Raw genomic sequence first — 17378 nt, 5'->3', positions numbered from 1 at the left:
GGCCGGGGCGGTGTCGGTGCGTGATTGTCTGTAGCCATGCATGCAAGTCCAACCAAAACTGCTAACATCATCACATGTGATATTTTTGATAAACTAAAAAACGCTTAGTTTACAAACTGGGTATCAAAATTGAGTTCCTATTTGACCATTATATATCCTACAACAAATCCTTCAAAAAAAAGACCCTACATGAATATATTTGGATAAAATTTCGTTAACAAACATTGATCTATGAAGATAGAAAAAATTCTTCTATTGAAACTGCATCTTGGAATAATGGCATATCATATAGTGATGAATATATGGCGGTTGATGGGCTGGATCATTTTCAGCTTTAGTGACAACGACAATGGTTGCCATCCAGAGGAGTTTGTAACGAAAGTTCATTAGCGGATGGTTCGTAGCGTTGTTTCCAAATAATATATAGCGTGTTTATTATACAAGCCATGGATTTACATCGATTTAATTAATTTCTAAAGTAATTTCATTGGTGGTCCTTAATTAAACTTGTCATGAGTTCAGGTCCCAGTGATCTTAAATGTATTTTGTACCATAAAATGCAGTTTTTGACACTCTAATTAAACTTGCTAATTTATCCATATAATATCCAAATATTCAAAACTTGCGTTAAGATATGTTTTTTATTTAAAATCATTTAGAGTTCCAAATATTCATTTTTAGTTCCTAGATTTTGTGATTCAAAATTTGGAATTTTCAATCGACCTCGAGCGTTGACATGGCTTACACCAAAGTTGTAGTTTTCGACGTGATCTATAACTCGGCAGTGGAGGGCTCGGACGAATGTACAAAGAGATCGACGAATATATCACCTCGATCGAGCTCGGCAGTGTGGAGGGCCTCGGGCGCGGTGGGGCAACGTGCGGTGGAGGCCGGCCTCGGGCGCGGAGGAGGGCGCGGTGGAGGGCCACGGGCGCGCGCGGAGGAGGGGCACGGGCGCGCGCGGTGGAGGCCGCACGAGGAAGAAGAGGGCGGCGCCGGTGTCATGGAAGGCGAACGGACGCGGCGCGAGGAAGAAGAGGGCGGCGGTGTTCGACGAGGAAGAAGACGAGCGGATCGATCTGCGCCAGGCGCTGGAGGTTATATACCAGAGAGAATTACTCCCGGTGCCAGCCACCAACCGGGAGTAAAAACCCTTTACTCCCGGTGCGAATTACCAACCGGGAGTAAAGGTACCTTTACTCCCGGTGCGTGTTACCAACCAGGAGTAAATGTATACCTTTACTCCCGGTTGGTAACACGCACCGGGAGTAAAGGGTTTTTTTTGGCGGGCCACGAAACTGCAGCCCACCTTTACTCCCGGGTGGGCTTCCCACCCGGGAGTAAAGGTGACCTGCAGTTTCGTTTCCCGCCTGTTTTAAGCAATAGTCTTGTTAAATACAATAGAAATGCAATAGTTTTTGTTAAATACATAGTAAATTAAATAAAAGGCATAAAATTATTTTGTTAAAAATATGAATTTTCTTTTTGTTTATTGCACATAGGAAAAATCTATAACCTAACTTTTTTTATTTTTTGTTAGAATTATAAAACATAATGTAACTAATATTTATTATTTTGTTAATGCAAAAATGTAGTGTTTAATTAAAATTATTAAAACTATTGGTTTTGGATAGGAAATTTGTTTTCACATCATTTTAACGTTAATATTTTAATTTTTCATCACTCAGTATCCTAATTTACCTTTTTGAGAGAGAAATCCCACCAAATCAAACATTGATTTAATTTGAAACATGACATAATAAACATCTGAATTCACAATTATTACATAATATCTCAAACACACACTATATTAAATCACTATATCATCAAGTGGGCACAGCAGTGAACTTCTTCTTTACGTATGTCCCTTGGTTATGATCGCTTCATAACCATGGAGTGTCCTCATCATTTACCAAGATGCTAGGGTCTTTGTTCACTTTGAAGGGCGGAATTCGGTCATCCTTTTCATATTCTTCTGACATGTCCGACTTGTCCTCAATTCCCACGATGACTCTTTTCCATGAAAGAACTATGTGGCGCTTTGGCTCTTTGGTTGAGTCATTATCGTTTTTTCCCTCTTTTTGGTTTGGTAGACATATCATTGACATAGAACACCTGATTCACATCCTTGGCAAGGACGAATGGTTCGTCTTTGTACCCAATATTACTAAGGTCTACTGTTGTCATTCCATACTCGTTGTCTACTGTTACCCCGCCTCCGGCCACCTTGACCCATTGGCACTTGAACAATGGGATCTTTAAAGTAGGTGCATATTCTAGTTCCCATATTTCATCTATGCGTCCATAATATATCTGCTTATTCCCATTCGGGTCTGTGGCATCTATGCGGACACCACTGTTTTGGTTGGTACTACTCCTTTTATCTTGGGCTACTGTGTAGAATATGTTCCCATTTATCTCGTACCCTTTGTATGTGACGATATGCCATGATGGTTGCATAGCCAATAAATACAGTTGCTCATGGATGCTCTCATCACCTTGACATTTTTTTCGCAACCAACCGCCGAAAGTTTCCATGTGCTTATGCGTAATCCAAGCTTCAGTCTTCCCTGGAAACTCAGATCGTAAGAGATCCTTGTGTGTCTCAATATACGGATCTACCAAAGAGGAGTTCTGTAGAACTGTGTAGTGCGCTTTATTGAAATAATCATCATCCGTACCAATATATGTTTTCCTCCCTAGTGTCCCCTTTCCGCTTAGTCTCCCCTCATGTCTCGATTCAGGAACACCAATCGAGTCAAGGTCGGGAATAAAGTCAACACAGAACTCAATGACCTCTTCTGTTCCATAGCCCTTGGCGATGCTTCCTTCTGGGCGAGCACGGTTGTGAACATATTTCTTCAGGACTCCCATGAATCTCTCTAAGGGGAACATGTTGTGTAGGAACACAGGACCAAGAGTGAAAATATCCTTGACTAGGTGAACTAGGAGGTGTGTCATAATATCAAAGAAGGAAGGAGAGAACACCAACTCAAAGCTGACGAGACATTGAACCACATCATTCTGTAGTTTAGCTAGATCAGTTGGATCAATTGCCTTCTGAGAAATTGCATTGAGGAATGCACATAGCTTCACGGTGGCTAGACGTACATTTGGAGGTAGAATTCCTCTTAATGCAACTGGAAGTAATTGCGTCATGAGAACGTGACAGTCATGGGACTTTAAGTTACAGAATTTCTTCTCTGGCACATTTATAATACCCTTTATATTCGAGGAGAATCCAGATGGTACCTTGATGTTGTTTAAGCATTCAAACATGATTTCCTTCTCCTCTTTGCTTAGAGTGTAGCTAGCAGGACGTAAGTAATGGCGTCCATCATCTGTCTTCTCTGGATGAAGGTTGTCTCTTTCTCTTAAACAACGCAGGTCCTGTCGTGCTTCAAATGTGTCCTTAGGCTTTCCATACACACCCATAAAGCCTAGCAGGTTCACACAAAGATTCTTTGTCAGGTGCATCACGTCGATCGAGCTACGGACCTCCAGGACTTGCCAATATGGTAGGTCCCAAAATATGGACTTTTTCTTTCACATGGGTGCGTGACCGTTAGCGTCTTTCGGAATAGGTTGGCTTCCATGTCCTTTTCCAAAGACGACTTTCACATCATTGACCATATCGAGTACATCCTCACCGGTTCGGTTGCGAGGCTTGGTCAGGTGGTCTGCCTTCCCTTTAAAATGCTTGCCTTTCTTTCTTACGGGGTGATTTGCAGGAAGAAATCGACGATGGCCAAGGTACACGACCTTTCGACATTTTTTCAAGAATACACCTCTAATATCACCAAAGTAGTGTGTGCATGCATTATATCCCTTGTTTGACTGTCATGAAAGATTACTTAGAGCAGGTCAATCATTGATTGTTACGAACAACAATGCTCGCAGATCAAAGTGTTCCTGTTTGTACTCATCCCACACACGTACACCTTCTTTATTCTACAAAATGAGAAGTTCGTCAATAAGTGGTCTCAGGTACACATCGATGTCATTGCCAGGTTGCTTCAGGCCTTGGATGAGCACATGCATCATAATGAACTTCCGCTTCATGCATAACCAAGGAAGAATGTTGTAGATACTTAGAGTAACAGGCCAAGTGCTATGACTACTGTTCTGCTCTCCAAAAGGATTGATACCATCTGTACTTAAAGCAAACCTTAAGTTTCTTGCGTCATTTGCAAACTCCGGGAATTCTCTGTCGATTGCTCTCCACTGGAACCCATCAGCAGGGTGTCTCAACATATTGTCTACCTTACGGTCTTCTTTGTGCCATCGTAACAATTTTGCATGTTCTTTGTTTCTGAACAGATGTTTCAAGCATGGTATTATAGGAGCATACCACATAACCTTGGCAGGGATTTTCTTACGCGGACGTTCGCCCTCAACATCACCAGGGTCATCTCGCCTGATCTTATACCGCGACGCATGGCATACCGGGCATGCATCCAATTTCTCGTACTCTTTGCCACGGTATAGGATGCAGTCATTAGGACATGCATGTATCTTCTCTATTTCTAGCCCCATAGGACAGACAACTTGTTTTGCTTCGTAGGTAGTGGCGGGCAATTCATTGTACTTCGGAAGCATCTTTTTTTGGATTTTTAGTAACTCTCCAAATCCCTTGTCAGATACACCATTCTTTGCCTTCCATTGCAGCAATTCTAGTGTGGTTCCCAACTTTTTCTGCCCTGCATCACAAGTTGGGTACAACAATTTCTTGTGATCTTCTAGCATCCGCTCGAACTTGATCTTCTTCTTTTCACTTTTACATTCTCTTTGTGCATCACGAATGACCTGACAAAGATCATCAGCCGGCTCATCTTCTGCGGCTACCTCTTCTTCAGCTTCTCCCATTGCAGTATCATTGAAGCACGCACCATCAGGAATAATATCATTGTCGTCCCATTGTTCTTCTTCACCTTCTTCCATTACAACACCGGTTTCTCCGTGCTTTGTCCAACAAATATAGTTTAACATAAAACCCGACTTGAACAAGTGTGAATGAAGAGTCCTTGAGCAATGATATTCCACCGTATTCTTACATATGGCACATGGGCAGCACATAAAACCATCGCGTTTGTTTGCCTCGGCCGCACGTAACAAAGAATGCACACCGTCAATAAACTCTTGGGAGCGGCGATCAGCATTATACATCCAATGACGGCTCATCTGCATTACATGACATAAATATCATATTAAAACCTAGATCATAATTAATTATTTATACAACATGCGTGCCACCACAAAAGATACAAATTTATGAAAGCATCGCTACAATGTAGACAATCCCAACTACCACTAAAAGAACTAAAGCTAAAATACATTTCAGGAGCACAAGGATTTCGCGACCAATCTCAACTAAAACAGACAGATCCCCCGATTGTGCAACATCTTTGGGCTTCTTTGGCTGGATCACTGCCTCATTAGCCGCCGTATCTGCCTGTTGTGCAAGATATTTTTGCACGAGTTCAACATACTCTTCCTCCCAGTAGAAGCCTGAACATCGTCCACTGCCATCCCACTGAAATTAAAACAAAAAATTAGAACTTTAATCACAACCATCATGAAAATAGGTATAAACTAACCATAATCATTAAATACGATAAAATAACTCACATTGCGATCCGGACACTTGTAGAAGATACGATCCTTGTTGGGACCCTCCTTCACTCGGTACTCCATCACAATCTTCGTCTCATCATGACACTTGCCGCATGGAATGAGAGGAAGGCCCGGCCTAAGTCGCTTTGGAAACCCATGAGAGGCCGAGGACCCGGAAGCAGTTGCCATCTACTCTCTATACTCATTTTTTAATACACTATAAATTTCTCCTTTTATAAACAAATAAAATTAACAAACTATAAAATTATCTAGCTCCTCCTTGACGTCCGTTACCGCTCGGCAGAGAACATGCTCGCCGAAATGAACACGGTCCACTAGTTCAACTAGTACGGATTTTCTATAATTTTCTAACTATTTTCTAAGTTTTTCATTTCATAAAAAGTTAAAATAAAAAGTATGGTGATTGACAGACTACTGCGACGATATCGGGACATGTGAATAAATAACCATCCGTACTAGTTGAACTTGCTTACGTGATCATCTCGACGAGCATTTCTCCACCGGACGGCACCGTACTTGGTCAAGGAAGACCTCCGATTCTACGAGGAAGGAAACACGGTCTCCCATGACCGTTGTCGCTCTCCCTCGTAGAATCAAAGCTCCTCCTTGATGCCCGTTACCGCTCGACAGAGAACATGCTTGCCGAGCTGAACACGGTCCGCAAGTTCAACTAGTACGGATTTTCTATAATTTTCTAACTATTTTCTAAGTTTTTATTTATATATACTACGTTTAGATACGGTGATTGACAGACTACTGCGACGATATCGGGACATGTGAATAAATAACCATCCGTACTAGTTGACCTTGCTTACGTGATCAGCTCGACGAGCATTTCTCCACCGGACGGCACCGTACTTGGTCAAGGAAGAGCTCCGATTCTACGATGAAGGGAACACGGTCTTCCACGACCGTTGTCGCTCTCCCTCGTAGAATCAAAGCTCCTCCTTGACGTCCGTTACCGCTCGGCAGAGAACATCCTCGCCGACCTGAACACGGTCCGCAAGTTCAACTAGTAAGGATTTGCTATAATTTTCTAACTATTTTCTAACTTTATATTTATATATACTTTAACCTTCTTTCATGTAAATATGCAAGCTTGAAGTGATTTTGAGCTCAAATTGCTTACAAATGAAAAAAACCACAATAAAGAACCATAAATATATATAGTGAACAAAATGGCATAAGAAAATGGTAAAAAATGAGAGTATGAGATTGGTAACCTTTACAACTGAAGAATCGACGGAGAAATCGAAGAAATCGACGGAGGAATCGAAGAATGGATGGAGGAACAATGGAGGGAGAGAGGAAGCAAGAACACTACTGCAGTGAGCTTCAAAATGTGCTGAGCTCAGGCTCGGGGAGGAAGGAGGAGGCGGCCGATTTATAAAGGGAGAACATTTAGTCCCGGTTGATGGATCCAACCAGGACTAAAGGTAACTTTCCAACCCCGGGCGCAGCCACGGCCCGGGAGTAGACCTTTACTCCCGGTTGGAGCCACCAACCGGGAGTAAAAGTATACCTTTAGTCCCGGTTGGTGGATCCAACCGGGACTAAAGGTCCCTGCCACCTCTGTCTGGCGCAGTAGCCGTTGGGCAGGGACCTTTAGTCCCGGTTGGATCCACCAACCGGGACTAAAGGTATCTCTAGTCCCGGGCGCAAAAAATCCCGGAACTAGAGCCCATTTTGGCCGAGGATCAAAGGTCTGTTCTCTACTAGTGGAAGGAAAAAACCCGTCCATCAGAATAAGCTCAAGCACTCAACTGGTCTATATTTACTGACTCCATAACTGGCGTTCCACAAAGAAAACATCAAAACGTAAAAAATCACAGGTGAAATATAGACCAATGTTATGAAAAACTTCAACTCCAACAACTGAACCCCAGATGCCAGGAGATGGTTTGCTCTCTGTCAACTGGAAATCTGGGATAAACAGAAAACCACATTTACTATTGAAACACAAATTTCACATTGAACGAAAACAAACATAAATAGAGGATGGAAGGACAAAAACCAGCCTATCTGAATAAGCTCAAGTCACCAACTGGCCTTCTTCAACTGATTCCATAACTGCATTCCAGAAAGAACACATGATCACAAAGTAAAAAAGCCACAAGCAAAACAAACAACAAACATAGTCCAATGTAATGGGACATTGTCAACTCCACCCACTCAATTCCAGTAGCCAGGAGCTGGTTTGCCCTCTTTGATGTCTAATATCATGGGGAAGGATCACTAAATCCTATACAATATGTTCTTAGTGAACTGTGCTTCCCGCATGTCAACCACTCTGTTTCAAGCCTTGACACCAATAAATTACATTATATGCAGATATCAATACAAGAAGTGGATTTGACATGTGTACTGTGGAGCAGTGTCAACCACAACAACTAAAGTTAAGTAGCCATGGGCTGGTTTGCCCTCTTTAATGTATGCTGCTGCTATACTTACTGACTGACAGAACATGAGCCAGCCAACTCGGCCAGCTGCAATGGTAAATTAAATCCTTTGCACTTTAGGTAGGAGAGAACGAGAGGGAAAAAAAAGAGAAGGGATGACGGAAGGGGGGCTATCTCAGTGATGAAATCAATGATCGATGGCATTTGAGACAGAACATAGTGAAAATAGATTTTCACTTGAAGAAGAGAACATAAGTTGCACATACTTGGGAAGCTACATTAAAGAATAAGAGAAAACATAACTCATCTCATTAAAGTACAATTTTTGTGGTGAGCAGAAGCATGTATAATGTATTTCTAGTTAATGTTGTGGAAAATATTGTAGGGAAGGCTGTTCTCCCAAAAGACAGAGCACTAGCATCAAGGCAATCAGGCAACAACTAATCATTGTCAGACAAAATCGATTGTGGTTTAGCTCAGAGTGTAAAAGCATGATAGTTGAGACAGCTGGGATAAAGTAAAAACCACACTGAAAGAAGTAAATACAAATGGGACATGGAAGGAAAAAAAACCCGTACACCTGAATAAGCTAAAGCACTCGACTAGTCTATGTTTACAGACTCCATAACCAGAATTCCACAAAGAAAGCATCACAAACAGACCAAAAGTGAAACATAGCCCGATGTTATATAGCACGGCCAACCTTGACCACTGAACTCCAGATGCCAGGAAGTGGTTTGTTCTCTTCGGCAACTGGGATGAAACTGAAAACCACATTTTTGAAGGAAACAAATATAAATGTCACATTGAAAGATAACAAACACAAATGGGGCATCAGATGACGAAAACCAGCCTGTCTGAATAAGCTCAAGTACCCAACTAGCCTTCTTTTACTGATTCCATAACTACCATTCTAGTTTCCAAATAAAAACCATAAGCTAAATAAACATAGTCCAACGATTATGGGGCAGTGTCAACCCCAACCACTGAACTCCGGTAGCCAGGAACTGGTTTGCCCTCTTTGATATTTGCAGCTGCTAGACTTACTGCGTCGCATGACTAGCGCAAGGCACCTCGGCCAGTGCAATAAGGAGACATGATCAGTTGACAGGCAAAGGTTTCCAGCTTTAATAGCTCCATCGACACGCTCCAGACAACTGAACAATGCAAGCTGCACGCTAAATCAATTTCCATCCGACTCGCAATGCTGCATCAAAGTTCATTGCTTTGCTTCACGCATTGCTTCACGCATCAAAGTTCATTGCTTTGCCAACACAGATACGACCGAGGAGGGGAGACGGGGTAGTCAGGGGCCAGGGCAGATTACCTCGCACTGGGAGACGCGGCTCGCCAGCTGGCGGCGTCGCGGAAGGCGAGGACGACGGGGCCGTCGCCGGAGGCCGGGGAGGGAACGGGCGCGCGGAAGAGAGGGAGCGGAGGGTCGAAGCGCACCACGGTGGCCGCCGCGGAATAATCTTCCGCCGAGTCGTCGGTGCTGCCCGCTAAGGCCATCTCGGGAATCGCCACCGGGCGCCGGCGGTGGTGGCGGGAGGCGTTGTGAATGCTGTGGCTAGGGTTTGGGAAGTGAATTCTTGGGAAGTCCCTTGGATTGGGCCTGGGAGGTGGTAAGTCCCTTGAATTCTCTTTTGTTGGGCTCTACCGGGCCCTGCAGACTGGTTTCTTCCATATCTAACGTGTTTCAGGCGTTTTGTTTATTTCTTTCTTTACAGATGGTGATTCTTTCATGGGACTATGGGAGTTTTTTCGGTCGTGTATGGATCCATGGTCTGTTTATCCACTGAACTCGAGTCCATTTTAGCTCATAAAGCTTTCCTCAAAAAAAAAAAGCTCATAAAGCTCTAAAATAGGAAGTCTAAGGTATTATCTAAAATTTAACCAACCTAAAAAAAACTTTAGACCCCTCTGTATTGAAGGATTTTTTTTTTGTTTCCTGCATTTTTCTATGAAAATAAACTGATTCATATGAAATTCATGTATAATTCCTTTGAAATTCATGTGTTCTAAAGGAGGCCTTAGATCATACAATTGAGCTAAGATGGTTTAAAGTTTTAGTCCTTAACTTTAGTCAACTAAACTTTAGACTATAGGATCTAAAGATGCCCTTACATAAGTTCCAACAGATTGTTGTTCACTGCTCCTCATTTTGTTTGTTTGTTTATGTAATGGTTCTGTTGTGGTAGGCATGTGAGACAGGGATCAGTGTAGAATTGGGTGAATTAGAGGTGATTAGAGAAGGAGGGAATGACAGCTCTAGGGTCGGCCGCACCTTAGAGAGATGGAGGGGGGCAGCATGCTGCAGCCGTTTAGGTGCATGGTGAGCAGCATAGCCACCGGTGGCTCCAACATGGACAAGCTAGAAAGCTTTAGGATTTTACCCCTTGATTATTCTTGCTTAATCTAAACAGTACATGTCCGCTTATATTTATAAGTAGGACCCAAGCTAACCTAAATCAGCTTGATTAACAACCAATCCTATCTTCTGGACTCTTCCTAAACCTAGACCAATAGATGGGCTTGCAGCGGTGCTACAGTACCTGCGAGAGACTACATGTTCAATTCAGCTGCTGCCACCGGCATTAAAATGAATCCATCCACGTGAATGTAAGCAAATAGGGCATTGATATTGGCTAAATTTGTGTGTCATGGAGTTGTTTCGCTGCGACCATTATACCTTATGTATGAAAAATTCCATTATACCCTTTGAATTTTAATTTGCAACTAGTTCTCGATCCACAACATGTCAAAAAAAGCACATTAGTGACCTGGCTAGATAGTCAAGTGATGTGAAAAAAACGTGTCACTTATTTATTTACACAAACACATGGTGGATATGTGCCCATATGTGATGAGTGATTGTCAAGAGATGATCGGACTATGGTTTAGTGTTTGGGACTAACCATGGCGTGAGTTTGCAACATGTGTCTTTGTCTTGTGATGTGTAGGTGTTGAGCGTTGAAACAGTCAACGACAATGTAGAAGGTCAAGCGAGTTCATGCCGATGGACCGGGAGCAGTAAAGGACGAATGTGGAGGCTTGGACCGAGGGACCGAGGGCCGATGGACGAACCGTGGACAGCTAGCACTTGGCGACGTCGACAAGCAAGTGTACATGTGGAAACGGCATAGACGGTGTGGGCCAAGTCAAGACGGTGGTTGACCAAGTCAAGTAGGGCGCACGAGGACTTGGTGATTGCGTGGTCGAGGACAAGTGGTGACACGCATCAAGATCATGGAGGAAGTGTAGCGGATACGCGACTCTAGCTGGGTTTAGCGATTTTGGCCTCAAAACCGCGGGTGGCAGGATTGTCGGGTTTAATTCGGGCCTCAAAACCCAAGGAGGATCTCGGGGTGGCACATGGCGTCACTAGAAAGCTTGCATCAAGGTGAAGCGTCTTCATGAAGGGATCGTGGCTGTTCGATATAAGGAACCCAACTTCGACCATTATGCCCTTACCGTAAACCCTAAACCCTTGAACCTCGAACCTCGAACCTTGACCATGAACCTTGAACCCAGAACTCAGAACCCTAAACTCTGAACCCCGAACCCTAAACCTCGAACCCTAAATCCCGAAACCTAAACCCCGAAACCTAAACACCGAACCATAAACCCCAAACCTTGAACCTCGAACCTCGAACCATAAACCCAAAACCCCGAACCCAAACCCGAACCCGAACCCTAAATCCTAAACCCTAAAACCCTATAAACCCTAAAGCCCTAAACCCTAAAAGCCGAAACCCTAAAATCCTAAAACCATAAAACCCTAAACCCTAAAACCCTAAACACCGAACCCTAAACCCTAAACCCTAAAACCCTAAAACCCTAATACCCTAAAACCCTAAACCCCTAAAAGCCTAAATCTCTAAAACCATAAACCCTAAACCCTAAAGCCTAAAGCCAAAACCCTAAAACCCTAAACCCTAAGGCCTAAACCCTAAACCCTAAAAACCAAAAACCCTAAACCCTGGACTTCATCTTGCTCGACCACTTGGATTGAACCATCCTATCTAGTCACACACTTAGATACAAGGATTAGTCCAAATAGATTTCATCAATTATCCAAAACCAAAGTAGGGCTTTTAGCGTCATGCGTGGATGTCAGGTGCCCACTAGGGACTGTCTGTGGCAGGACCGCCTAATCTAATGCCTCCCAGGAGTGCTCGTCTTTCATTAGACACTAAGCACCCAAAGGAGAACACTAAATTACTCAGTTTCGTTGGGCACACCACAGGGGAGAACCGAAAAATCCACATTTTCGCCATCAGGATCACAAATGAGAAAATAAATCTTACATCATTCTTAACAATTTCTTACATCGCTTTTAGTACAATATTAGAGTATAATATTTATTACTATAACAACGGAATGTAATTATATTATCAGAGTTATGAATAATTTAATGTAACAGTGGAATATAAACATGTGATCAGAATCACAGCGGAAATAAATATCTATTCATGAAATGATGAAACATTGATATATAAACTATGACAACAGATTCGTGAATCAATGCCCCCAGCTGGGTACCCTAAAAACACACGCCCCGCTTGTACCCCAGGCACAAGCAGGACCAACCCATCACTCTCCTATCCCAGGTGTCAAGGTCCCCGTCCAAACTAGGACTCCAAGCCCCCGCACCTGAGTCCCGGACTCAGTGCGGTGCAAGGACCTCCTACACCAAAATAAAACCCTGACAGTCGATCCGGAAAGAGCCGGATCCGTGACAAGAGAGCAACAAGTCTTCCAATCGCCCATACCCAAGTATGTGCTCGGGATAATAAGTCTGTGACTTGCCTAGAGCCTTATGCAATGACCAGTCCTTAATTAACACAGACAAGGAAAGCAGTGTAACCAAGCCATGCCCCGCGTCCACGGCGACACAACCTCTTACACCCACCAATACCCAAACCATATCCCTACTCGGTCACCATTTTTCCTTTCCACCATTTATATTTTTCAAGTAATAATAATTCAGTAATATATTTCCTATCTCTCGCGAGTGACAGGCAATCACTTGACTTCTCTCGGAGTCCTGTAGCATAGCAATCTACACGATCCTGTCATACTAGTAAGACTCATAGGATAAAGCTATATATATGCAAGTGGGTTTCATTCAACTCCTTAAAACTTAATGCACAAATATAATTTAAACTGCAGAAAAGTAGGTGTTATGCACCGGGGCTTGCCTTGGTAAAATATAACCAAAAGTTAGCATTCCATCTCCGTGGCATGATCATCATGGCATCATCTTTTAGCTACTCCTGTCGATCCCATGACCCATCATCGTTCCTCGTCCGGCGAGTAAGGTCGACTCCGGCCCGCGTGCAGCTTGCGGACAGAGCAAGGAAGTCGAGAGAGTGAGAAGAGAGCTGGAGCTATGGAGAGCAGAGGCTCGGCTGCTAGACGGCGTAGGCTCGCATTTTATAGGCCGCGAAGAGAAGCTGTGAACCGTTGGCAAGCTTGATTTAGCGAGATGCAAGAGTCCGTGAAAAACAATCTTGCTTCGGATATGGAGGAAGGAAATAGTTTTATAATACTATATTATATATCTATAAGTATGGTTAACAGCGAGGCAAACAATCCGGGTGATGGACGTGTCGTGTGTGACAAGTTGGACGAGCACATTTTATGACGACCGACTCTGGGTACGAGAGAAGGGAGAAAAAAAAAGATGTGACATTGCCCAGTCGCTGCCTGTGGTGAACAATGTTTCTCAGCTACAGCTACCGTGTTTTACCGGGCTTATTACAGCAGATGGTGACTGCCTGACAGTAGTCGTTGTCGGATAGTGAGAGAAGCTAGCTAGGCTGAACAACTAACTGCTTGCATTGACAGTCCCCAGCTCCCACACAGCTTGCTTGTGTGTGTGTGGCGTGCGGCACATGCATCACATTCTTTTCCTAATAACACGTCATAGACTTGACTTTTGTCGTCGTGTATGGCATGGTATATAATGCATGCATGTATACAGGGGATAGCTAATTAATCCATGGGAGACTTTGGTGCTTGAGCTAGTACACTATAGCAGGAAGGCATGACTTAGTTTGCAGGTGCATACCAAGGATGGTCAAGAGCTGCAAGAGGTCATGGAAGTCATGGTTCTCTAGAGAAAAGCAGTGTTTTCCGTGGTGCTATAGTGATTCTACGGTGCTACAGTGCCCGACGTGCAAGACGTGTAAGACGCAGTGAACCGTGTTTGGATTTCAGACGATGGACTTGAGTGGTCTTTGGTTTTTTGACGTGTCAACTGGGCTAGTTGATTCATGATGGACTTGGACTCGAGTGTGTCTTTATCGTGTCAATGGGGCTGATCAGCAATAAAGAGTGTATGTGTGCTAATTAAATTAAGAAGGGAGAAGGACAAGATCATTCGTAGACTAGCTCAAGACAAACAAGCAAGGAGACGCATGCGGGCTCGGTTACTTCTTAAACACGACGGCAGGACGGCCAGGCCCAACGTGGCCGGCAGGGCGTGGCGGTTGGCACGGACAAGACCGTGGCCGTAGAGACAAGCAAGGCAGGCAATCAGAGAAACAGAGACAAGCAGTGAGGGAGGCAAAACAAGGAGCGGCTCGACAAATGTAGACAAAAGTAATCAAGTCAGAGAGAGAAGCAAAGCAAAAGCCAAAGAGCATGGATGCGCATGGATGAGGAGACTTTGCAATGCAGCAAATTGCAGGGCCATGATGAGAACGAGACAGTGATCAAAAGTAATGCCAGGCGAGTACGTTGCACACCGAAAAAAATAAACGAAGCTGCTGCGCTCTCTTTCTCGTTAGTTCGTGCTTAACAAAATAAACCCGTGAGTTTATATATATGTATCGTTCTATTTATTAATATATTTTATTTTATTTATAAAAGTTGATTTTCATGCTTAATCTAACCGAACAAACCATTTGCTAGAATCATCATTGAACATTCCTAAATATTTCTACGCACTAAGTAATTTAACTTGGGCGTTTATTCGAGTCCACAAAACTGGGTCACCGGATTTGCTTATCGCCTCAAGTACATTTTAAACTAAAAACATGAGAAACTCGTTTTGAAAATTTTACTTAGGCCTAAATCGCGGTGCTGAATGAGATCGTAACACCAGGGGTGTTACAACCAACCCCCCTTAAAAAGAATCTTGTCCCGAGATTCGAAGCAAGAACCAGAAGAGGGGAAACGCGATTACATCCCGTAGATCAGAGGTTACACGAAAGATTACACGGCTTCGAATACTAAACCACACGGGGATCTAGGGATACATGGTTAAGAGCAACCTGGTACAACCGAGACTTAATCCAGAAGTCGATATAGACGAGGGCAATGGAGAAACAACAAGGTAATGATTATACAAAACATGGCGTAGCACCAACAGATCCAAAAATAGTCGATTGAGAAGTAAAACATTGCGAATCCTAAAATCGAGCTATCCAAAGGTAGACTTGAACTTCTCCGAAAACCAGATCCTTTCTTCTTCTCAGATTACACCATCACCTTGAACTGACGAACCTAGCTTCACACTGTCGACTGGATTTCGTAGCTCTATGTTGGATTCGAAGGGATGGGGATGAAGAAGAAGAGCAAGGAACAAGGGTATCTTATAGAGGCAAATGGAGGTGGGGTGCAACACATCGGAAGTGGAGGCAGAGTGGATGGGATACACAGACGGTTCGAGCTGTGAAGATAAGATCGGGCATGGTGCGCTTCCTGCGCGAGCGACAGAGGGGGAAATAAAGGAGAGGAGAGGGGGATGGGTCCGCTCGACGAGGCAAGCGTGCGGGCGACCATGTTCACAAAAGAAGAAAGGAGGGAGGGGATGGGGGGTCCAGTACAAGGGACGAGGCATGGGCGTCGAGAGCCGACTGGATGCCAGGAAAAGGAAAAGCGCACAGTGCACAAGGACGACGAGTGCGGCACGATGCCGCGGCCACATGAAAATGGGGTGCTAAAGGACCCGACACAGACGGCGTTCGCAAGGCATGCAGCGAAATAACCCGGCATACATTGCGTGGTGAACTAAACACAGGACTTGGGACATGACATCCACTCTGACTTCTACATGCACTCCCGACTACTCGAAGCTAACTCTCCTTACTACTCGACCACATTCGTCTTTCATGTATCCTAAGACCATGTCATACTTTCTTCCTCCAAAACCATCTCCTCTTGTTTACCTTGAGAGAACACTATGTCATCAACCCGTTGTGGATTTCCCGTTTGAACACCTAAACATTACCAAGGAGAAAATTTTGCAGCAAAACGGTACTGCGGTGTAACTTGGTAAAGGTACTTGGTCAAAAACCTCGATACCAGCGTGTGCCGAGCAGCATCACCATGTGGCAGCTATTCCACAGGGAGCCCTCGGTTTTATCGTGGCACCATAAGCTTTTAACTAGGCAACTATTACCAACTTACACGCCATGAAAGCGGTGGGGTCATAGACCACAGAATAAGGGGAGTAGTGCAAGGAAAAAAATTCAAACAATAAAGGTTCCCTTCACAACAAGGGATAAGGAATTCAAATCCAATGGCAGATTTGTTTTAAAGAGATTCAAGTGTTCTGCTGGGACATCCACAAGTAGTTGATACAGTGTCCAAACATCCAACCACTATGGATCTGCTGGTATCTAAGTGTCAACTTCTCTTGTAATCCACGTAACATCACCCTTGAAAACTTTAAGCACATCTGACGAAACTTAAGGTAGATGAACGCAATAAACACAGCGAAATAAACAAAATGCACATTCCAACGGTCTTATACGGGTACAACATACAGGCATTCAAGCTCCCATTCACGAAACTGCATTCGCCTACGGTCAGGCGGTCTCGACAACTATGGACGACAACAACGGCAAGAGTATAATACCGGAGGACAGCAACAAAAAACACTACTACTACGGGTACAGCATCCCAAGACAACTAATCTACATCTTCTTGGGGCAATGGCTGAGTAAGAGAAACCAAGGGCTCTTCTTCTAACACTTCCGATGGTGGAGGTGCTGGCGGTTCTACATCTCCGGTTCTCCTTCTTTCAGGCGGGTGGATAGGGATCCCTTCTAAGATCGGGGCATCCTGCCTTTCAGCAGCCAGCGTCCTCCGCTTGGCCCTGGTGACAAGATAGGCCTCCCGTAGCTAATGGACATGCCGATCTTCAGCATCCTTCAGAGCTTCCGACATGGTAGTCTCCCGGCTCTCAGCAGCTGCAGCACTGGCATGCGCTTTAGCAAGTTGCACCTCGAGCATCCGGGTGAAGATCTCGGCTTCCTCGGCTCGACGGAGGCAGATCCTTAGTTCCAAGGCTTGCTGGTCATACTGCTCATCCAGAGCAAGCAGATACGT

The 17378-nt window shown here is 44.1% G+C and overlaps 1 protein-coding gene across 1 annotated transcript in view; it reads left to right on the top strand.

The window, feature by feature from the left end:
- Window positions 1-2940, top strand: part of LOC136480583 (uncharacterized) — an 11234-nt gene extending 8294 nt beyond the window's left edge. Inside the window, exon 4 of the mRNA XM_066478082.1 lies at window positions 2905-2940. Within this exon, the coding sequence (XP_066334179.1) occupies window positions 2905-2940 (36 nt within the window). The remainder of the gene's footprint in view (window positions 1-2904) is intronic.
- The last annotated feature ends 14438 nt before the right edge of the window (window positions 2941-17378 follow it).

Source organism: Miscanthus floridulus, chromosome 9 (assembly GCF_019320115.1).
Source record: "Miscanthus floridulus cultivar M001 chromosome 9, ASM1932011v1, whole genome shotgun sequence".
Taxonomy (NCBI): domain Eukaryota; kingdom Viridiplantae; phylum Streptophyta; class Magnoliopsida; order Poales; family Poaceae; genus Miscanthus; species Miscanthus floridulus.
Note: the sequence above shows the minus strand (reverse complement) of the source record. Positions and strands in the feature narration are given on the sequence as shown.